The 24227-nt window shown below is 51.5% G+C and overlaps 1 protein-coding gene across 1 annotated transcript in view; it reads left to right on the top strand.

Moving 5' to 3' along the window:
* The window catches only part of XYLT1 (xylosyltransferase 1), a 291435-nt gene that overhangs the window by 202987 nt on the left and 64221 nt on the right, over positions 1-24227 (top strand). Inside the window, exons 4-5 of the mRNA XM_025855530.2 lie at positions 16197-16369; positions 17379-17581. Coding sequence (XP_025711315.1) covers positions 16197-16369; positions 17379-17581 — 376 coding nt within the window. The remainder of the gene's footprint in view (positions 1-16196; positions 16370-17378; positions 17582-24227) is intronic.

The following is a 24227-nucleotide window of genomic DNA, read 5'->3' as shown; positions in this document are numbered from 1 at the left end:
GCTCCTTGCCCCCCCACCTGCCCCCCACTCTGCACCTTGCAGCCATGCCCCTTGCACCATCCCGCCTGCCATCCACCCCCTAACCGTCCCTAACAAGCCTGTTCTGATGGCTCATCGCTCTCTCCCATTGTGGTCCTTGCACGGGTGCCCAGGACCCTGTGCGATGCCCCTGCGGCCTCTCCTTCCTGATCTCAGCTTGGCACCTGTGGGGCAGTCAGCCTGGCCCTCCATCCTCTCGTGTCATTGACGACACTGTCTTTCCTCACGGGCCTTTGCATATTGCTGTCCCTTCTGCGCAGGGACACCCGCCCATCCCTGCCTGCCCAGTCAACTCCTTACTCCAACCTGGAGCTCTTCGATCTTAGCCCGAGAAATGGATCCCTTGATCTCTTTGAGTAGCGTGTTAATCAGCTCTGGAGGCCTTCACCACCGGAAATGTGTTTTCTTGTGGTTCTGGAGACTAGAAGTCCAAGATGAGGTGCCGGTGGCCGGGTGCTGGTGACAGCCCTCCTCCCGGCGACACTTCCTCACGTGGCAGAGGGAAGCCAGGCTCTCTGCTGTCTCTTCTTACAAGGGCACCCATCCCATCTGACTGGGGCTCTGCCCCTGTCACCCCGCGTAACTTTCCTCACCCCCTTAAGGGCCCCTCTCCAAGATGGTCACGTGAGGGTGAGGGCTTCACTCTATGAATTCAGGTGGGGGACACCGTTCGGTCCATAGCAAGCTGGTGTCTTAGGAAAAGGGGAGGACACCCCAGCAGAGTTAGGAACAGAAGCAGGGGTTTGATGGCATTAAACTCGGTTGCAGCTTCGTGGAAAGAGTGGCTGGGTGAGGGCGGTGGGAAAAGGAGAGGAGAACTAAAATTTAGTCACTCACGTGTCATTATTTAAGGTGATAGTAATATGGCCGCCACTGAGTTTTCTTCATATCACGGAAGTGGCCTGGGGAATATGTATGTTAGTTGTCTGCCTTCAGGGGAGTCTGCCCCTCGTGAGTCAAGGCTGTCTGTGGCCCACGCGTTCCTCTGTTACCCACTCCCAGGACGGTGCCTGCCCGGCGTGTCACAGGTGCTGAGTATCAAACCACCACATGGAGAATGCTGTATTTTTTTTATGCTCATAAAGTCTGTGGATCAGGAATTTAAGAAGAACACATAGAAGACAGGGGGCAGGGGCCCCTGGGGGGCACAGTCGGTTAAGCATCAGACTCTTGGTTTCGGCTCAGGTCATGGTCTCAGGGTTGTGAGATCGAGCCCCGTGTCGGTCTCTGTGCTGGACACAGAGTCTGCTCGGGATTCTCTCTCCCTCTCCCTCTCCCTCTCCCTCTGCCCTCCCCGCCCCCCACTTTCTAAAATAAATAAATAAAATCTTTAAAAAAAAAAGAAGACGACAGGTGTCAGGAGGGACGAAATCGCCGCAGCTTCAGAATCCCTGCTCTGCGGTGGGCATTTTTCTGAGTGATTCCATAGATTCCTCCCTTCAAGGTAGAAGTCGGTATTTGCCCTCATTTTACTGACGAGCAGCTAGCATGTTCGAGAGGTGATAAAACTTGCCCGACCTCACAGAGTCACAGTGAGTGAAGAGCTACGGCTTGAACCCAGATCTCGAATTTCAGAGCCAAACTTCTTTCCAGTTGCCATGCTGCCTTTCCAGAGTGACTGCCCATGTGGCCAAGAAGGAAGGAGGCCAGCTTGGCCGAGAATCTCCTGCCTCCCAGTGTGACAAGTGGTTCTCAAGCCACAGTCATACTGATCCTCTAGGGTGCGCTGGGAAAGGCCAAGGGGAAGGGGCAGTTGGTGGGACGATGTTAAATGTCCTGTAATCCGTGGGACAGTCGAACCCAACAGAGAATTGTCTCTCCTCAAATACCAGTGGTCCTTGTGGAGAAACACTGTGCGTACGAAGGGGGAAAAAATAGATGAAATAGTCATCTGTACTGAAACCATCTGAAAGGTTGCTCAAGTACAATAGGAAGCCATAGTGTCTTTGCAGGGGGGCTGTCTTCGTCCTTTGTGCTCTAACAAAGGCCCACAGACGAGGTGGCTTATAAAGAAAACTTTATTTTTTATACTCCTGGAGGCTGAGCATCTTCCTAGTTCATATACAGCCGTTTTCCCCTTCTTGGCAGAAGGGCGAGGGAGCTCCCTGAGGCTTCTGTTCCTGGGGCCCTAATCACATTCGTGAAGACTCTGCCCTAATGACGTCATCATCTCCCAAAGCCCCCCCCCCTCCCAGTACCATCACCTTGGGCGTTAATTTTTCAACCTACGAATTTGGGGGTGGGGAACACAAACAGTCCTACCGTAGTAGAGGTTAAAAGCCCTCCTCCTAGAGGCTGATGAAGGGAGATTTGAATCTCGGCTTCCCAGTGTGTTGGCTAGCCAGGTCAAGTCACCTCTCAGAGCCTTCACTTCCTTATCTGTGGAATAGGCTTCATCAGGGTATCCCTCCCAAAGATCTGCTGTAAGAAATAAATGAGATACTGTCTGTTTAGAAATACTCCGTAGTAGCTGTTAACCATCATGGCTCTTTCCTCCTGACTCACGGGAAAGGTAACATTGGCCGGATGGACAAGAGCTTGCGGGACAAAGCGTCGCATTTTCACAGCCGATGGGTAACAGGCAAAGTGACTGGGACCCAGTGAATTGCGGCGAAATGTACCGTACGCCATCAGTATCTATCCTACCAGCTTCCATTTATTGAGCAGTACATCATTAGAATATCCCAGGGCTCTCGACAATAAAATCAATAAGACGGTTCAGCCACGGGCTGTGGTTTAATAACTCCAGACTTGAATAGAGGGGAAAAAAATCAGCAGGAACATTTCCTGAGTGCTTGGTCGGGGATGGAGGGAGACATTTTCTCAGAGTGGGAGAAAAATAACAGTGAGCAGGCCTTCGGTCTCTAGCAGGAGGCCCTGGGGATTTAAGGTGGCATCCGGAGATGGGGCTGGGTAGAACTACACCTGGGAAGACATGGTTTTTAAGATGCTCAGGTGATTCTAATGTGTGGCCCAGGGTTAAGAATCGCCAGCCTAGGCTAGTGATCTTCAAACATTAGCTTGCCTCCGGAGGGCCTGTTAAGTGATAGGCAGATTGCTGGTCCCCACCCCCAGAGGTGCAGAGGCAGAAGGGGTGAGGGGACTGACATTTTCATTCCCAGCAAGCTCTCAGGTATTGCTGATGCTGCTGATCAAAGACCAGATTTTGAGAACTTCTGTTCCAGAGCAGTATTGCTCAGTGGGGGGTGATTTTGTCCCCTTCTCCCAGGGGACATCTGTCAGTGAAGAGAGATATTTGGGGAGGGTGCTGCTGGTATCTAGTGGGTAGACACCAGGCATGTGAGTAAACATCCTCCAGTGCACAGGATGGCCCTCACCTCCCACAATAAATGATCTGGCCCCAAATATCAATTATGCCGAGGTTGAGAAACCCCTTTGGGTCCATTGGGAGCCCCAGTGGCCTTAGGGAAGCGGGGGTCCTTGCCAGGCAAAATCTGGACATGGAGCACAGTATTTGAAATCAGATCCACTTGAACCCCAATCTCCTGTCCACCTCCTGGCTCTGTGACCTTGAGCAACTTCTTTATCCTCTCTGATCCCAGGACAGTTATCCGTGAATGGGGATAATTTCCATGTGCAGCATTTCTGTGAGAGGTCAAAGCCTCTGAAAGAACCTCATGAATGTTAAGTGCTCCACAAATTGGAGTGAAAATCAGAAGGATAGTGTTTCTTGGCGGACCCGTGGCTCACTGTCCCTAGCAGGAAGATGGTCCCTCAGAGAGCCCACCCTAGAAACCTCCTGACGTAACCTCCTGGTTCCCTGAAGCCGCGAACGCCGACCTTGTAGGAAGGACCTGTGAGTCCTTCCATGACGTATGGGGCTGCTTGGGCATCCGTCTGTACCTGGCCTTCACCTTCCCTCATTTGTTCAACAAACTCGGCACGTCCCAGGTGGGGAGCAAGCTTGTGCAGTCTAATTAACATTCCTCAAGCTTCCTTCACACCTCTCCCGTCCCCATGATTCTGCTATATCCACATTCCACCTGCCCTATTATTCTCGGAACGTTTTCGTTGCAAGAGACTCACTTCCATTTTTACTTAAGTCAATTTTATTTTCAGAGCCGTCTTACCTCGCTGCCAAAAGTGGGAATCTCACTGTCATTTGCCATAAAGAGGCAGCAGCCACGCAGATGAGCCCAGCAGTCGGCAGCGCTAGCTGGTTACTCCCGAGATGCCAGCCCTGTGGGCCTGTCCCTCCTCGTTGGCAGAGGAAGTTTCGGGAGGGAGTGCTGCCCAGGACATGGTTGCGCCGACCTGAGGCTTCCTTGGTGGGCTCATCAGAGGGCTGGGTGAGAACTGGAAAGGGAATCACTGTCCCACGCTGACACTCAGGGCCATTCGATGTCCTGTCCCTTGGGGAGCTCTGACATCCTGTGTAGGGACCCCAACCGCAGAGTCTTCCGCGTTCAGTCCCGGACACCACTGTAATAATTTTGGGTTTCAGTGCAAGGTAGGGAGGGCTCCAGAGTCACCCTCCATGGGCTGGACAGCTGGTTCTTGCTCTGACGGGCTCCATGACCTTACTTTGCCTGGGTTATAGCTTTTGGTCCTTACGGCATCCCTCAGAGGGGATCCCTCTTTGGCAGATGGAGAAACTGAGGCACAGAGTGGCCAATTGCCCTGTGAGGAAATGGTGCATTCGGGCTGAGTCCCTACAGGGGATGGCTGAGTGAGGTGAGGGACGGGTTCCTCCTCCCAAAATAGAGGGAAGGAGAGAGTGTTACCATATGATCCAGTAATTCCACCTCTGGGGATATACCCAAAAGAATGGAAGCAGGTCTCAAAGAGATACGCAAACACCCGTCCCCATCGCAGCGTTATTCACAGGAACTGAATGGTGGACACACACCCACCTTTCCACCAGCGGACGAGTGGAAAAAGGAAAACATGGTCTGTCCTTACGATGGAGTAACATGCTCAACCTCAGAATGAAACGGAACACACGCTTCTCCACATACGAACCCTAAAAACATGATGCTAAATGGAAGAAACCAGTCACAAAAGAACAACTCTTTGCCGATTCCACGTATATGAAATCTCTAGAGTGGTCACATTCAGAGAGGCCGAAGGAACGGTGGTTGCCCAGGGGTTTGGGGGCCGGGGGAGAGGGAATGGGAGTCGGGGTTTAATGAGAAGGATTCCAGTTGTGCAAGATGGAAAGTTCTGGGGATGGGTCATGGTGACACACAAAAGTGCGGACACGCTTACCACCACTGAACTGTGCCCTTAAGGACAGTGAAGGTGGTGCGTGTTATGTGCGTTTGGGCACAGTTGTACACACACAGCAGTGCGGGATGCTTGGAGGGCCTGCGGGAGACTCGAAGAAGGGAGAGGCAAGGGTCAAGGATGGCTTTGCTGAGGAGGGGTCCTGAGCCCCCGAAGGCTGCTGGCCTTGGCCGGCTTTCTCCTTGCAACTGTGTCCTCTCCCGACCCGTGGTCCCCACCGCATGGCCTCTCCCTTCACTCCTCCTTCGGTCAGGCTGGTGGTAACTGGACGGCGCTGAATCAGCAGCTCCCGGGCTGGAGGGCGACTGGGCATTCGCCCGGCCCCTCGGCAAGGGTCGCCACGCTGCCCTAAAGCCTTGAGGAAGGGCAGGGACCCAGCCTTCTGCCGGTTCACTGGATGAGTGGAGACAGGCATGCACAGCAGCTCAGACCTGCGTCGTCCACATGGGCCTCCCCGGCAGGAAACCTGGACAAAGCTGTCAAGCTTGATCCATCAGTCAGAAACCATTCGTTCACTGAGGCCTCCTCCCCCCGCCCCCCCCCCCGAGCTCCGCTCTGGGCCAGGCCAGGGCGGAGGGGTGGTGTTGATGTCCCAGAAAAACACGAAATCTGCCCTTGGCCCGTGGGGAATTGACAGCTATGATGCCCAGCTGACGTGGTGTCTGTATGCAGCGGGGAGGGAGGAGGGAGGAGAATCCCGCATGTGACTGCGTGGATGGACCTCGAGGGCGTTATGCTAAGTGGGATAAGCCGGACAGAGAAAGACAAATACGGCCTGCGGTCTCACTTGGCTGTGGAATCTAAAGAAAGGGAGGGAGGGAAGAAGGAAGGAGCCAGACTCCTAGAAACAAAGTAGAAAAGTGGCTGCCCGGGGCCTGGGGGATGGGAGAGCTAGGGAGCAGAAGGTAAAAGGGTGCAGACTACCAGTTATGAGATGAATAAGTTCTGAGGGGCTAATGTACAACACGCTGACTGTAGCTGATAACACCGTATCGTATAACTGAAATTTGCTGAGAGTAGACCTTAAATATTCACACACACAGAAGATAAATAAATATGTGCCGTGATGGATGTGTTAATTAACTAGATGGATGGGGGGGGGCGGGGATCCCTGTGCGGTGTATTTCAAGTCTCTACAATGTACACCTAAAAGTATCTCAAAATTGTATATGTCAGTTGTACCTTAAGCTGAAGAGGAACAAGGGGAGGAGAGGAAAGGAAAGTAAGGGAGAGGAGAGAGAGGGTGGGAAGTCGGGGAGGCCAGCCTGACTCTCAGGACAGCCTTCCGTGCAGCGGTGCTAACTCCCCAAGGTTAGAATCCCAGACTAAGGAAGCATCATCTCCCTCATCTGGTGGAGTAACACACGGGTTTGGAGCCCGGCAGACCTGAGTGTTTGTCTTTGGGCTGTTCACTCTCCGGAGAAGGTGACTTCTCATCACTCCCTCAGCATCGCCTTGGCCTCAGCTGGGCATTACAGTCTTGGTACCTGCTTCCTTAGGCCTTGGGAAAATTAAATAATGAAACCACGAATGGATAGCGCTCAGGACATAGTAAGCGTTCAGTTTACATAGACATCATTATCATGCTCTAAGGGTCAGCGGGATCAAGGAAGGGAAATGACTCGCCCGGGGTGCCCTGGCTGGATCACAGCGCAAGCAGGATTTGAACCCAGACTTGTCGCTTTTTGAGCACTTGCCACGACACTGAGCCACCTTTCTAAGCCCACTGAGAGCAGGATTTCTTTCTGGGCACTGAGCATCTCCCAAGTTCTTTTTTTTTTTTTTTAAGATTTTATTTGTGTGTGTGTGTGTGTGTGTGTGTGTGTGTGTGTGTGTGTGTGTGTGAGAGAGAGAGAGAGAGAGAGAGAGAGAGAGAGAGAGAGAGAAAATGAGCAGGAGGGAGAAGCAGGCTCAAGACGCGGGGCTCCATCCCAGGACCCTGAGATCATGACCTGAGCCAAAGGCAGACACTTACCCGCTGAGCCGCCCAGGCATCCCCGCTCCCAAGTTCTCATCACCAAACTTCTGCATAGAAATTTCCCAGGGGGAAAAAGGTACCTCCACCTAAATCTGACAAGGAACCTAGAACATGTCAAGGTTTCTCCTCCCAGTGACATGAATCCCACTTCCACGCAATGTGCCTGCCTCCAGTGTGAAGCCGCGTCCCGTCCACAATCCACAGCCGTGAATCACTGCACAACCCAGCAGGGTCAGGGATGGATTGCTCATCCCTCTTTAGGGGTTTTTTTGTGGGTTTTTTTGGTACATTTTTTATCCTGTTTTGGTAAGAACACTTAACATGAGCTCTACCCTCTCCACACATCTTCAAGTGCACAATACTGTTGACTAAAGGTATGGTGTTATACGGCGGGTCTCTAGAGCTTACTCGTCTTGCTTGCCTGAATCTTCACGGCCGTTGTTAGTAGTCCACCCCCACCCGCATCCTCTGGCGGCCCCCATCTCACTCATTGATACCTCACAGGTGACTGCTTTGGATACCTCCTACGAGGGGACTTGTGCCATAGTTCTCTTCCCATGAGGGGCTTATTTCACCTAGCATCATGTCCTCAGCATTCATCCTGATGGGAACGCAAGATGGTGTGGTCACTCTGGAAAACAGAATGGAAGCGCCTCAAAAAATTAGAATTAGAACAGCCGTATGATCATCCCCACTTGATAGAGGAGGAACCAACGGTCAGAGAGGAACCGTGTCCTCCCAAAGTCCCCACCCGGAAGAGGCAGAACTGGATGGCAGAGCCGCCCGACCTACACCCCGCGTGCACACAACCCTATCTCCACTTCTCTCCCTTCCCAGCGCAACCAGCCCTCTTAGTTGGAAGCAAGTCAGAAAGCCGATTCCCTCGCTGCAGGCAGAAGAGGCCCTTTTGGAGTATAAATAGAATTGAGGGCTCCGTTGGCGGAATAATTATTCCGGCCAACTGACTTCTTTGAATTCGGTTTTTGTTGATTGGTTGGTTTGGGTTTGGGGCTATTTTTTGAGCAGTGTCATAGGTTTTTTTTGTGTTTATGTTTACTATTTTTTAATCGAGAGATAATTGACGTAAAACATATTAATTTCAGGTGTACGGTGTAACGATTTGATAGTTGTATACACAGCAGAGGGATCATTGCCATAAATAGTTACCACCCACCACATTTGTTACTAATTGTGGTCGGAGGCCCACGCTATGGAGGAGAACTCCGTTTGTGGTTGTTTACTTGCAAACAGTGTGCACAGCCTTGGGAGCCTGAGCGGTCTTGGGGTTGAACCTGGAGCTGGGCCCATTAGCTGAACCAAGCTTGGTGCTGATCACTGGAGGAACAGCCTCATCAAAATAATGACACAAACAGGAATGACAACAAGCACACTATTGTTCATCGAGCGTTTACTGCATGCCAGGCATTGTGCTCAGTACTAGACACGAAAGTGTATGTGACGCAGAGGCTGTGATGATAACATACCCATTTTACGGACGGGAAAACTGAGGCTTGGAGTGCTTGCATAACTTGTCCAAGGTCTGCCCGACCAGAGGCAATGCTCTTAAGGCCCTCCACCCTGTTTTCTCCTCCCAGATGGTCTTCCTGCAAGGCCATTACCAAAGGCACAACATCTGTACAACACAGTGATCCTTGCAAGGGAGCTTCATCTTTACCCTCTCTTTGGAGCCCGAGGGTTACATGGTCCTTATCTGACCTAAGACCATAATGAGAAATACAGAGTTTGCGCAACAAGCTGGACATGGCACAAGTAGTAACTGGTGGAGCTGTCTGGGATTCACTCTGCTTGGCCTTGGCACCTGCATCGCAGAAATATACTTGATATTCTCCCCCACAAACCTGGCTTTTGAACCTTGGTCTGAAGTCCGCTTCTCCCGCTATCCCTAATCACTCTGATTCTTCCGCTTATTTTCTGTTTTGTGCCCTTGGCATCTGATTACATGGTGAAATTCACAGTTTTTTTTTTTGTTTTGTTTTGTTTTGTTTTGTTATTTTAGGAGCTGGACAGTATTTGGGCTTCCGCCTTTGAAGGCCCACATAGCTCTGACCGCGTGTCACTGTTAGCCATGCTACAGCTGAAAGTCGACTGACATGCTTCTTCTAGGAGCAGGTTTTCCTCTTTTTTTGTCATGGCGACAATTTATCGAGCATCACGGCAGTGACGGGGCTCTGGCGTCACAGACGTGCTTCGTTCCCAGGACAGCCACATCCTGTGGGACTTCTGAGCTTCAGCTTCTTTAGTCATATAATAGGAGGGCAGTAGCTCTTCTCTTAGGGGTTTGTCTAGAAGTGAAAAAGATGATCATATACAGACATTGTTTAATGCGTAGCAACACTCGAGAAACAGTTGGTATTAGAATTATCAATAAGCATCACCTTTGTTCTGTTTCATTATAACAGTAATCCGTTTTACCAAATGCAGATCATGCAGAAAAGTATAAGAAAGGAAAACTGTCCTGTTGCCATATGAACCTCTGTTAATATTTGGAAGCATGTCTTATAAATTGTTAGGGATTACATATTAAGAGTTCTCTTTTGCTGAATATATTATAGGCAGTGTTCTGTATCAATATGTATTAATAAAACCTTTTAGGGCGATTCCTATTTTGGACCATTATAAACACTGTTGAGGTCAAGGCCTCAGGATCTTTGCACTTGCTATACCAGCTGCCCAGAATCCTCCTCATTCCTGATAATGACATGGCTCATTCCCTCATTTTATTCAGAGCTTGTTCACATATCCCCACATCAGTGTTCCCTGGCCACCATAGTCAAATAAACCCCTTCCCTTAATATGACTTTGTTCCCTTTTTCATAGCCTTTATCACTATCTGCAACTATATTTTCTATTTGCTTACTTATTATGTTGGCTCTCTACCCACTAGACTAAGCAGTATTCAGGGAAAGATTCTGTTGCGTCCACTAACATGACAAGAACTGTGCCCAGCACTCAGGACACCAGATGAACGAATAAATGAGCCAGAGAGCATGCTGTATGTAGAGACTTGAGGTGCTTTCTTCTCCTCCCCTTAGGACAGATTCTTGGGGGTGGAGCTCCTGGATCAAGGGTCATGCGTGTTTAAAATTGTAATTCTTGCTGCCACATCTCTGCTGGCAAAGTTGTGGCCCTGCCCACCCCCGCCAGTAGCATTGGAGGGAGTGTTCGCCCCGTTCCTGCTCGTGCTGGTGATCTCGCCGCGGTCTGCTGAAGACCCACTCCTGGTAGAGGAGCCTTTTCCAGATCACAGCCTCGGCAGTGGCGGCCGGGGTGTGCAGCCCCACCACCCCCCCGCCCCGCAAGGAGCGTCCTAGCCCTGTCTGTGGTGTGGCTTCTTGTCAGTCACCAGCTCCCCAACCCCCGCGTCGGAGCAGCTTGCCAGAAAGGTCGTTACAGGAGCCAGGGGGTGTGCAACACAAATAGGAAGGTGGTTGTTGGCGGCAGGCAAAGGGCATCGTGTGAACCTCAGCCCTTTTGAATGGCACCCCTCCCCTGCCACCATGCAGGAACAAAACTCTCTCATTCCCTCTCTTGTTGTTCAGTGAAACGCATCGGGGTCCTACTGTGCCAGAATGGGGAGTGGTTACGGCTGTGTTTCTGGAGCCAGCCTCAGTACGTCCTGCCACTTTGGGGGGCAGGGGCTCTGGGCCAGCTCAATCACTGGGTGCACGAGAGGGCAGAGTCGCTAGGTGAGGGGGCAGCAGATGTGTGAAGGACCGAGGATGGCAGGAAAGACCTGGAGGCATTTTTGCCTTCTGAGCTTCCGGGGGTTTTGTTTGCCTTTGCTTTTAAGGATGGCTGCCGTGGTTTGAGGTTGAGTGGATCTGGCTTTTCCATGGTGGCTCCCCTCTTCCCTCTTGTCTCTTGCTGCCTCTGTATATGTATCTGATCACGTGCATTTGTCTCTATTTATACCTGTGTGTGTCTCTGTCTTTCTCAGTGTTTCTGTGTAGGTCTCTGTCTGTGGTTCTCTCTCGTTGGTGGGAGTAAGGGGGAGGTCCTGCTGCCTGCAGGTCTCGCTCTGTTTTTCTCTCAGTGTGAGCAAGGCCTGTCTGTCTGCACCCCCATTCCCTCTCTGTGTCTGTCTCTGTCTCTATTTCTCTGTCCCTCTCTTTCCCTCTGTGTGAGTCTCCTTTCTTCAGGTATTTTGGTTCTTTCCCACCCACCCCTCTCCTCAAAATAGCTATACTCCAGGAGAACACTGGGTTTTTGTTCTCTCTTCTCCTTGCTACTCCCCAGACCAGCTGTCTGACCCAGGGACGGCTTGCAGTCTGCAGGCTCAGTTGCCGGAATGACAGTGCCTGATTTCCTGGTGCTCAGCTCCTTTTCTTCAGAAGGAAAGCGTCCACGTCTGTGTCTGTCTGTGAATCTGTTCTTCATTCTAAAACCCTAAAGAAAGTTACAAAAGGGCGTGCCTGGGTGGCTCGGTCAGTTAAGCGTCTGCCTTCAGCTCGGGTCCTGGGATCGAGCCCCACGTGGGGCTCGCTGCTCAGCGGGGAGCCTGCTTCTCCCTCTCCCTCTGCCTCTCCCCACCCCGCTGCTCATGCTCTCTCTCTCTCAAATAAGTTAAATCTTTTTTTTTAAGATTTTATTTATTTATTTGACAGAGAGAGAGAGAGCACAAGTAGGCAGAGTGGCAGGCAGAGGGAGAGGGAGAAGCAGGCTCCCCACCGAGCAGGGAGCCGGACGTGGGCCTTGATCCCAGGACCCCAGGATCATGACCTGAGCCGAAGGCAGCCGCCCAACCGACTGAGCCACCCAGGCGCCCCCAATTTTTTTTTTAAACAAAGTTACAGAAGGCTTTCTTGCACCTCAGGGCACAAGTCCCTCTAAAGACCAGCCTACAGTCTTCACACCAACCTTCCCCATCTCCCTGCTCTCTGATTCCTTGGAGGGCAGGTGGAAGTATGGATTTGGGCTTCCACTCCTTGCTTCTGTGCTCACTCACTGTGTGACCCTGGGGAAACATGTGGACCTCTCTGAGCCTCGGAGCCTGACAGCGCATCCCTGCCAAAACCAAATAGCATCTCCACACCCGCCATCCGGCACAGTGCTGGTGCAAGCAGGCCTTCAAGTGACATCAGCTTCTCTGATGTCAGCCAGAGCAGCCAGAATGCATTCCTTCCTTCCTTCCTTCCTTCCTACATTCATTCATTCAACAGCCTGGCAGGAGACACCCATAGCTAGAAAGCACGGGCTGATCCCAAAGGCGCCATAAGCCTCAGTCACTTAAGAACTCCAGATCATTGTTACCCAGAGACCTTGGGCAGGGATGAGCAGTATGATCTGAGGGCCAGCAGGAGCCCCTACAGAGTGAACTTCCTATAAGATACAGTGTTGTGGGCCATGTTTAGGCCTTTGAAAAAAAAATCACCCAGTGAAGTCCAGGTGCAAAAAAAGTGGCACTAAGTACCTGTTGTTTTTAAACGTTCCTCCCTTTGTTTGATGGTCTCCAAGGGAGGCGAAGAGAGGCCGAAGCCAGCATTGTGAAGATCAGTACGCTGCCTTTGGGCTGCAGACATGGGAAGGAGAATATAAGCTTTTCTTACACCTATTATCTTTTTACTTTAGATTTTCGCATTCTGTAGTCCATTCGTAATCCACTTGTGAAAACAGGCTCACATCCTGTGTGTCTGTGTACTCCAGGCTTTGTCCAGGATTGGCATGTGGGAGGTTTTAAGGATGCTAGATGGGTGAGTGGGTCGGTAGGGGGGTGGATGGATGGATGAATGGGTGAGTGGGTGGATGGAAGGATGGATGGATAGATAGAGAGTTGCATGAGTGTTTAAAGGGACATGATTCCCCTAGGCGTGCCCTTCTCATATAATCACCAAGAAAGCCCAGTGTATTTGTGATTGGTTTGAAGAGGAGAGGAGAGGGTGGTTAGGATAACCCTCTCTGGTGGCTGCCCAGTCTGTCTTCAGTCAGAGCCAAGATGATAATTATCGCCAGATTGCAGCTACTGATTGAACAGCCAAGGAGCCTAAGATGCTGGGATCCAGCGCGAGCACTTGAAGAGATGGGTTCAGGAGCTTTGGGCTGAACTTTCTGAGATCTCCTCTGTCCCTGCAGGCAGATTGCTCACTCCTTCCCCACCCTCCCGGGGCAACTGAACACACTTCTGTCCTAAAACAATTGACCCTTGTCTTCTGTTTTCTCCATTTGGCTGAGAGCTCCTCAAAGGCAAGGATTTTTTTCCCCCAAATTTTATTTTTCTAGTACCTAGCACAGTACTTGGCATGTAGTATAGGCTAAGTTAATATTGCGTGGATCGATGAGTTGATAGATGGTTGGAAGAGTGGGGGCATGGATGATTTGCTTTGAGGATGATGGGTAAGCGGATGGGTGGATGGTTTTAAAGGTGATGAGTGGATGGATGGATGGATGCATGGCTGGTTGGTTTTCTGGATGATAAGCTATTGAATGCTGTGCTGGCCGGGTAGCTGAATGGTTTGCTGGATGGGTGGTTGGATTTGGATGGATGGGTGGTCGGATTTGGATGGATGGGTGGTTGGATTCCAGCGGATAGGTGGTTGGATTTGGATGGACGGGTGGATGAGAAGATGTGATCTTATTGGCCACCTAGAGTCAGCCTCCCACATGATACAGGGATCCTCCCTGTGGTGCCTATGATAGCCCTCGAATGCATGCCTACCTACCTATCAGCTAATTTACAGGGTATTTCGTTACACAGAATTATTATCAAGTTTTCCAAAGTCTAGGTATGGTAACGTAGTATATATTAGTGTTTAAGGGCATCGGCTCTGGAAACAGACCTGGGTTTGAATCACAGCTGAACCAATTAAAGCAGTGTGACCTTGAACAAACAAATCCCTTGGCCTCTCTAAGCTATGTTTTCCTAATTAGCAAAATGGGGATAATAGCACTATCCTGCAGGGCTGATGAGAGGATTGAGTGCAACGATGGATGGCAAGGTCTGGTCAGTGCTCAATAGAATGTATTGTTACTATTATGGTACCAAACCAATATGTCCCCCTCCTATAGTTTTTTTTTTTTCCACCAAGAACCAGATGTGTGCCAGATACTGGTACAGTCTTGTATGTTCGATGACAAACAAGACTGAAATAGCCCCTCATCTGTTGGAGTTGATGTGTTTGTGGGGTGTTCAAACAATTAACAAGCAAACAGATGCGCAATTTCAGATGGTTTTAAATGCTATGCCGAAAACCAAGCTAAGGTGAGGCAGAAGAGAGCGGTGTGGCTGTGGGGGGCAGGTGGCCTTTTGTTGAGCTGTGGACCGATGACAGGATACAGCCATGCAGAGATCTAGGTAGCAGGAATAGTCAGTGAGAAGGTCCTGAAGCAGAAACGAACTTGCTCAAGCCAAAGAAAGAAGGCCAGGTGGCAGGGTAGATAGGAGGGCAGTCGGGGTGCAGAGGTCTTCAGGAGGCAGGTCATGCAGGCCGCAGAGGCTGTGCCATGTGATTTAGACATCAGCCATGTTAGTTTCATCCTGTCCTCTGGAACGGCCTAGAAGGAGCCTTGTTCATTTGGCAGCTGTTTAGCTTTCCGGTGACAGCGATAGGCTTCTGATCGCCTGACCTCCAGACTAAGCACTCCCAGGTCTCTGTTTTCCAAGTTGACATCCTGGGACACCTGCAGCTACAACCCTGACAACTTTCTTGGTCTCGTAAACCTAGAACCCAGAAGAAATCAGGTTTGACCCAAGGGAAATCAGGCTGAAGAGAGGCAGGAGATCTCTGGTCAAAACTGTAATGAACTAAGCCAATAATAAGCTCTGTACCCCCCACCCCTTGAAACCCTGCCCTGCGAGTGTTTGCAAGTGGAAGGAGGAGAAAAGGAGTCTTTAAGGCTACTTCTAGGATAAAAGACATCTGGAACCAGGGGGATGCAGGTGGGTCTGATATAGGAACTTGGTTTTCAAAGAAAACTGTAAGATGATGGTGGCTGATCTCCAGCTGGGCCGATGGAGTAACTCACACGGTGCCATTAGGACCCCATCCCTTGGCACCATTAGGATCCAGTCCCTTGGCATTGCTGCTTCTCTGTTTGCTTTCCTCTCAGGTGATCTTAACACTCTGTGTGGGGATAAAAGGGCTCTTAGAATCTTCCAGTTTCATGTATACCAGAAAGGGAACCTCTCTAATCGAGTTGTTCCAACAAAAGTCTAGAATTCTGTCTTCTGGGCTAATTAGCTTGGTTGGGTCACACATCCGCGTCTGAACCATACAGACTGTTGCCAGGGAGACGCAACATTCTGATTGACCAGGCCTTGAGCTCTGTGACCTTCCCTGTCACTGATGATGGAGGGAGACCCTCCCCATCCATAGAGACTGAGAATGGAGGAGGGGGACGATGCCCCCCAAAATACTGGATGATAACGTTTTCATTATGCCAGAGAAGTGAGATCTTCTGTACAACATCGTGCTTCTCATCAACAATACTGTACTGTGAACTTAAAAATTTAAGAGGGTAGGTGTCATCTTATCTGTTCTTTCCACAATGTTTACAAAAAAGGATGCTATTTGGAGGAGAAGGGAGAGGGCAGGCAAAACCGGCTTGTATATATCTTCTGTTTCCCGGCTCAGAGTTAACTGCTCCTTCCCCTACGGTTCAGAGGTACCTCGCATTTCCTCCTGCCTTGTTCAGTGGCTTAATACGTGTACTTAGGTCTCCGTCAGCTTTTTAAAGCTCCTCGGGGGTGGGAACTCCTGCCTATAAGCACCTCAGAGTCCCCCCCACGCATGTACCAGGACAGGGTAAGGGTCCAGGACAAGCTTGCTTAAGCTGGATTAGGTTTCAGGGCCCCATAGGACAACTCTGCCCTTCAAGTAGTCCCCAAGATGAAGCATCAGAGAAACTCCCCGTCCTCCCCCGACAAAGAGCCTGGGATCCTCACCGCACCCCTGTGGTCTCTTGGGTTCTCCCCCAGGCAAAGCCAACAAGAACGTGCAGTGGGATGAGGATTCGGTGGAATATATGCTGGCCAACCCAGTCCGAATTGCCTTCGTCCTGGTGGTCCACGGCCGTGCCTCTCGGCAGCTGCAGCGCATGTTCAAGGCCATTTATCACAAAGACCACTTCTACTACATCCACGTGGACAAGGTGAGGACCCCTCCCCGCCCCCCGCCGGTTGCCCTTTGCTGGCTTTCTCTGCCGGTCTGTCTGCTCTTCCCCAAGCTGGCCTCCCTTTCAGGCAGGGCTTGTAGGCTGATCAGCGGCCGCTCCTCAGAGCATTCCGTCTAAGGGTGTGTGTGCGCGTGCGTGTGCGTGTGCATGTGCGCGTGTGCGCGCGCGCGCAGGCGTGCAAGTGCATATGTGTTAGTTTCAGAGTTCCCAGCCGTGACTTTAGACCTTCTCCATAAATGTTGTTTTGCTTACCTCTTTTCTTCACCGGCCCGTGCACTTCCGGCCCCCACTATCCCAGGGGTGGGCCCACGTTTCTCGTAAAGGGCCAAATGGCAAATATTTTAGGCTCTGCAGGTATATGCTCCTGCCACAGCGACTCAGCTCTGCCACTGGAGGGTGGAAGCAGCCCTGAGAAATACAGAAATGAGTCTGCGTGTCTGTGTACCCATAAAACTTTATTTACAAGACCCTGCAGCAGGCTTCCTGACCCCTGAGCTGTCTTGGCCCAGAGGTTTCTGTTGGTCTGCTGACCACACGTGATGGTGGCTTTCGTCAAGAAGTCAAAAGGGGATGCCTGATCACAGCAGGCCTGTGAGGGGGAGAGGGCAGTGGAGAAATCCCACCTCTCAAAATACTCACCAGGTTTAGACACAGTCATACTTCCTAGCTTGTCATCCTCAGACCACATGCCTCAGTCTTGTATAAAAACGCAGAGTCCCAGGCACCAGCCCGCGCCTAGTGAGCCGTGAGCCCAGAGGTGGGGCCTGGGGGTCTGCATTTCAAATAGCTAAAGTAAATTTTCAAAAATAGTAAGATTTTGAAGAGCGATGTAGAAAGACACCCCAGGCCTGAGCCCGTTGCTTGGCGAAGTCCGCTCTGTTCAGAAGCCATGTCACCTAGACGGGAGGGGATAGAGAGGGGGCAAGGGGCACGTCCGCCTGTGTTCTGCTGCTGAAATGTCACTCCTTCTCTCCCCGGGGATAAGCGCTCCAATTACCTGCATCGGCAAGTGCTACAGTTCGCCAGACAGTATGGCAATGTTCGCGTCACCCCCTGGAGGATGGCCACCATCTGGGGGGGAGCCAGCCTCCTGTCCACGTACCTGCAGAGCATGCGGGACCTCCTAGAGATGACTGACTGGCCCTGGGACTTCTTCATCAACCTCAGCGCTGCTGACTACCCCATCAGGTAAGGCAGCCTTCCTCCTGCTTTCCTTAGTCCTCGCTGTGAAGCGGTCTGAAGAGGCATTGTGCCTCCGTGAGGTGCCACGGAGCCTGGGATCCACATGGGACCCGAGCGCACGGTTTTCCCAGCCGCGTTCACGGGTACACGAAGAACCGGCAAGACCCCTACCCGCCTGGAGCTTCTGTTCACGTGGGGTGCGGGGGGACAAAAATGAAGCAGAGCAAAGCAGCAGGGAGAATCGTCATTTTAGCAAGAACGGCTGGGGAAGTCCTTCCCGAGAAGAACAGGAGGAGGAGCAAGTCCCTGGAACCGAGAAAGTGGTCTAGGCCGAGGGAACAGCCCCTGCAGGGTCCTGAGGTGGGCATGTACCTGCTGTGCTGGGGGGACGAGGGGGCTCAGGGTGGCTAGAACAGAGGAGGTGAGGGGTGGAGTAGTAGGAGGTCAGGGAGAACCCCGGGGTGAGATCGTATTGCTTCTAGAATGTAGGAGCCCCTGGCATATTTGATTCGAGGCAGGACTAGGTCTGACTCCAGTGTCAGAAAGGGGAGCAGAGGGGAGGCAGGGAGAGCCGTTATGGCCACAGCAGAGTCACAGACACGCATGTTCGGGCTGTTTGAGGCCCATGGGTGTGTGTGTGTGTGTGTGTGTGTGTGTGTGTTTGTGTGTGTGTGTGTGTTTGGTGGCTATCAACTTGTCACAAATGAACGGCTTGCACACATTTTACAATTGGGAGGTTTCACGTGAAACTATAATGTTGGGAGCTACTTTCCAACCCCTGCCCGGGGCGGGGCACACCTGCGGGCCCTCGGCCACAACTGTGTGGAGCTGGTCCAGTGGCCGTCAGCCCTGAGGCACCGAGAAACTCAGATGCCACCAGGAAGGTCCGTCCCTTGGCACAAACACTGATCGAGAGCGCTTGCGCTCGCTAATGCTTATGGCCTTGAAAATAGGCCAAAGGCAAGGGAAACCCCTCTAAAGATCTTGTGAGGTTAAAAAAAAAAAAAAGGCAAGAAAATGAACTTTATTTGCTGCCAGAAGGCCACTCTTCGCTTGACTGTGTCTTCCATCCTGATTTATTGGTGGGGCTAAAAAGAAGAGTATGGGGAGCCAAGGGCGGGGCCTGCCTTCCTCTGATGGCCCGGGGGCATGGGGTGGGGACAGCACTCCCCCGAGAGCCAGATGAAGGTGTCTTTAAAAATATACATGTGTTTTTCAATCAGGGCGGTCTTCAACCAGGCACCTGAGTGCTGACCACAGTACAGTGAAGCCCCACGTGCACATCACCTAGTTTTCAGCTGGAATCAGGTCGTGGCCAGCGCTGATGTACCTACACCCTCCCCTTCTTTCCTACTGAAGCGCTTCCCAGATATCATGGAGTTGTGTCTGTAAGAATTGCAGTATGCATCCCTTTTAAGCTAACAGCTGCATGACTGTCACACCTAAAATACTGTCATTCTTCATGTCATCAAATATTGAGGCCACACGTCCCCAGGAGTTTGAGTGTTGAATCAGGAACCAAATAAGATCCAGGCAGAGAGAGAGACATTCTCTGTTTAAAGATAGAAATGGTCTCTGTCTCCTTCACACTGCGATTCCTGGCGCCCTCCTTCCGTCCTTGGCTTGGTGGCATCTCATTGTCTGCTGGGAAGCCCCTGGGCCCTGGAGGGGACCTGGGGAAGGCACAGTCTTTGGTCAGCTTAGGCAGGGTCCACCTGGTACCCTTGAACCTGAGAAAGGTGATGGTTGTTAGAAAGATACCTGTTTTTCTTTTGTTCATACGAGAGCAAGGGTAAGCAGATTATGAAACATGGCTGGCAGATTTTTACTTATTTACTTATTCACTTGTTCAGGTACCCATTCCACAAACATGTGGTAAGCAACTCTTATGCTAGGCCCTATCTGGGCATTTAGTGAGCACATGTGCCCCAAGCCTTACCTGATGGGGCATGTCCCCTAGTTGGGAAAATGGAATTAATGGCACCATGCAAGGTGGGAAAGAGCTAGAAAGTGAGGGGGTGGGGGGGCTGGGGGATGGGGTCAGGCGGTCAGAAAGGCCTCCGAATGTGCCAAGTTTGGACCTGAGAACTGAAGGCTAGGAACAGATTGTTGGGCAAATGAGAAAGAGCTCGTTCGCGACTAGGATTTCTCCACCTGGACACTCCGGACATACTGTGCTGGATGAGTCTTTGCTGTGGGGACCGTCCTGTGCAAGGCAGGACGTTTACCTGCAGCCCCTGGCCTCAGTCCACTGGATTGGGTCATGCTGGCCCCCCACTCGGGACAACCACAGGTATCCCCAGACGTTGCCCAGTGTCCGCAAGGGGCAAAATCGCTCCCAGTTGAGAACACTTCCTGAGAGAGAGAGAAAACAGTCAGGACAGGACAAGACATGGGTCAGAGATGACCTTGCTGCATTTGAGCAATTTTAAAAATGGAGGGAGGCAAGGAGGAGAGGCGAGTAGAGAGAAGCACAGGCAGGGATGAGTTAAGACGTTCTCCCTCTTTCTTCCAAGAAAGGCCTGAGCTCAGAAACATCCCCAGATGCTGAGCATAACAGCTCATGAGGGAGACACTTCCTTCAACCCTCAAAGCAAACCTGTTCTCCGGAGGGGCAACCCGGGACCCAAGGTCATGTAAGCAGTACCTGGCAGAGGGAACATGAGGATCAGTTCTGTGCTGTTCCAAGGCTGGTGTTCTGCTTTCTGCTCATTCCTTCCTTGGGGAAGTCAGCCAGGCCTAGAGTGGCAAGACGGCTATAAGTGAAACCACTTGGCAACAGGGAATGTCATGAGGGAAGGTCCTTGGAGGTAGGAAGGTCACCTGTGGCCCCGCGTCTGCTCAGTCCTCCTCTAGACCTCCAGTGGAGACCCCAGAGGTCACCTCAGCCCAGGTCAAGGGGTGGCACTTGGCCAGAGACCTCTTGAGGTCAGGTGGGCATTCCTGTGCCCATGGCCCTCCCCAGGAGACCCCCACCAAGCCTCGAGGCTGCCCCCTAGGGGCCCTGTGTTGATTTGCCGCGACCATGGACTCCACCAGCTCAGCTGGGCCAGGATATAGGGATATTTAGCACTTGGGCATCTGGGGAGGGTGGGTGATGAGAGGCCCAGCAGATGGCTTAGGGTTCGAGTCTGAGTTCTGCCACTTCACTAGCCATATGACCATCTGCAAGGAAATTCAGTCTTTGTGAAACTGGGCTATGATCATAGAACCTAGCAGAGTGTTGGGCACCTACGAAGTGCTTACTTACCCAAATAAATGTCAGTGGTTCGTTCCTGAGCTGCATTCAAGGCTGAAGCTCCTCTCTGTCCGAGGGGGCCCAGGAACCCTTTCCTGGACCACGTGCCAAACCTATTTTGGGTTTCAGAGAAGAGAGTCCTGGAATTTCTGGCTTTTTTAGCTTTAATGCTCCCGGTCTCTGTGTGCCTCATTCTGTCTTTCCCTCCCTCTGCCCCCACTGCTTTCATTTCCATGGCCCTCCCCCACCCCCCGGTTCTTCTGCCCATTTCACTTTGCCAGCCTCATGGCCAGAGGCACTTTATGCATCAAGCACTGCTGGTTCCTCTTGCTTTTGTTTCTGGGAAGTCGCCCCACGCAAAAACATATGAATTTTGCAGATGAATGGTTTTATCCTGGGCAACTCTGATAGGCTTTCACTTCCCATCTGCCACTCCATCTGTAGCTCCAAAACCACTACTTCTCCCGTCCCAGGAAGGATGAGCAAACTCAGGAGCCTCCTCAAAGGGGCAGGAGTGCCCAAGTCAGAAGTTTCTAAGAGAGAGGTGCATGGCTTTCTGCATCTCGGTTTGTTTGTCCGCCTGAGAAAGTGACACAATGTTTAGTACCCATTTACTAGGAAGCGTCAATGAAATATTGTATATCAAGGGCTTTAGCATAGTGCCTGACACACAGAAAGTGCTGGGTAAATACAGGCTGTTAGTCTTCTATTGGTGGAATCATGTGGGCTTCAATCGAGTTGCTTTCTTTTCTCCCTTTACTCATGAAAAGACTAGCAAAAATATTACCTGAACTCACATCTGTCTTAAAAGTGGGAAAAACAAAGTAAGGCAATGAAGACTGAGTGTCCCCAAGAAAAACAGGGTAGAACCAACTTGTTTGTGAACGAGAAGCATGGTCCTGTATTTGGAATATGCAAGCTCCGTGTGTTTAAAGAATCCATCCTTCTCTGCTGTGACATGACACCCTGACCCATGTAGGCTCCGGCTGGATGAGAATAGATGTTTTCAAACACTGAGACCCTGCTCGGTCTTGAGTCAGCGAAGGACATGATGGTTCTGTTGAGTGTATTCTACTTACTAAGTCAGGAAGCTGCGCTAGCCGACTTTAGTTAGATGGGACGCGAAGTGACCAAACCAAAGCATTTCACACTGTTGTTTGGTTTGGGCTCATAGTAACAGACCCCTCACTGGCCATCCTTCACTAGGCCCGGTGTCCTGGGGCAAGTCAGATGCACACGGAAGGAGAGCTGAGCATGTCCCCAGCCCCTCGGGGCTCACATCCTGTCTGGTGTGTAGGTTCGTGTGTGTGTGCGTGCACGTAGCAGGGGAAACGTGTTTCCAGCTAAATCTGGGATCTACTAATCCTGCCTCTTGGGGACCCACTGCTGTAAGGTCTAACCCAGCGGGGCCCACTCTGTGGACATTTCAATAATCCCTGTTTCGTGGACCCGAAACTGTAGTCTTAAGATACTAGGAGAGCCCCAGGCCAGGAGCCTAAGAGCTGCTCTGAGGTGCCGCAGCAGGAAACCCCAGCTCATAAAGACAGGAAGCAGGTGTCCGGGCTCCTCTCCTGTCCTCCAGACCAGTGTTTCCGTAGCACTGATGGAGTGAAACTTACATCCAGATCCAGCAGACATTTCCTGTGCACCTACTATGTGAGCACTGATGGAGTGAAACTTACATCCAGATCCAGCAGACATTTCCTGTGCACCTACTATGTGTCCTGTCCTCTGCTGGGGCCTTGCACACATATTTTGTCTTAATCCTCGTCCCTCAAAACATAACTTCCACCATGTAAGAAAACGTAAGGAGGTTGGTATTAAAACAGAACCTCTGGTCAGTGTTGCAGGAGGTCAGACCCATGGTGATGCTTAGTACACATCCTAGTCGGCCTAGGATTTGAAGTTAAATTAACCAGTACGGATGCCCAGGGATCTGTATACAGTTGCTGCATTTTCAGTCCTTAAGTCTGCCCAGTGATTTTTAATTTTTCTTGGTTAGATTTTATTTATTTGAGAGAGAGAGAGGGAGAGAGCATGAGCGGGGGTTGGGGGGTGGGCAGAGGCAGAGGGAGAAGCAGACTCCTCACCGAGCAGGAAGCCCGATGCAGGGCTCGATCCCAGGACCCTGGGATCATGACCTGAGCCAAAGGCAGACAGACGCCCAACAGAATGAAGGCAGCTGAAAACAGTCCTCTACTCCCACAGATGAGTTCGGGAGATGGGGCTCCTTATGACTTCATCCGTCCCTCAACGAGTATGTTCTGAGCACCTACCGTGCCCCAGACACTGTGCTAGGCAGCAGGAGAAGCATAGGTAGATCCTGCCCTCATCAGAGCGGTCAAGGGCGCAGACTGGAGCTAGACCGCCTGGGCTCAAATCTCAGCTCTTCTGTTTACTAGCTGTGTGAATTTGGACTTGAGAAAATCACTTAATGTCTCTGTGCCTCAGTCACCTCATATGTAAAATGGGCATAATAACAGCACCACCCCATACGGTTGCTAAGAGGGTTAAATGAGTTACTCTACGTAAAGTGCTCAGCACAAAGCACTGTCTATGTGACAGCCATTGTTACTGATAGAGGGGAGACGGACATTAAGCAGAATGATGACACGGTTGAACACATCTTACAAAGAACGGCAGGCGTTCTGAAGGGAAGGAAGGGGGGATCTAGAAGCACCCAGCAAGTGAAGCTCACCTGGGCTGGGGGCCTGGGAGCCTGGGACAGTCTCCTGAAGAGGCAGCATGTGAACTGAGATGTGTGTGATGGGTGATAGTTCCCCGGCAGAATCATGAGGGGTCCCAGGAGAGCATTCTGGGAGACGGAGTGGCCTGAGCAAAGGCCCGGTGGTAGGAGGGACCGTGGCATGTTCAAAGCAATGTGGCTGAAACACAAAGAGCAAGGGATGGCCTTTCTACTGTGAGGTAGGTCAAGGCCGGTCCCTGCAGGGACTTTGGATCACTTGATGGGTGGTTGAATCCTTAGCCGTGAGCCATGCGGTTTTAATGAGGAGAAATCATATTTACAATATAGAGAGATCACTTAAGCCAGCGTGGAGGACAGTTGGGAGGGGGGCACAGGTGGGAGTGAGGAGGCAGGCAGGGAAGGAGGTGGTTGCTTCTGCTGACCCCAGAACCATGCCTAGAAAGCCCGGGTGGTCTCCAGTCCTCCCCGGAGGCAGGAGTCCCAGAAGTCATCCTGAGCTTCCTGAATGCAAGCAGCCATGTAGCCTTTTGTCATACAGAGCCCGGCGGCCACCTTCTGTTGGGGGACCAGGGCCCCACCCTGCGTGAAACCCCCCCTACCGGGGGGACTCCCAGAGCAGGGGCTGGTGCAGAGAAGCTGGAATGGCCTTTAGGGGGAGGACCTGTGGCTATGACCCCGCTTTGTTCTTTTAGTTTTACTTACGGTAA

The sequence above is a fragment of the Callorhinus ursinus genome, unplaced genomic scaffold (assembly GCF_003265705.2).
Source record: "Callorhinus ursinus isolate GAN/ISIS: 27379988/994484 unplaced genomic scaffold, GSC_fseal_2.0 scaffold13, whole genome shotgun sequence".
Lineage (NCBI taxonomy): Eukaryota > Metazoa > Chordata > Mammalia > Carnivora > Otariidae > Callorhinus > Callorhinus ursinus.
The sequence above is the reverse complement of the archived record's forward strand: the minus strand, read 5'-3'. Positions and strand labels throughout refer to the sequence as shown.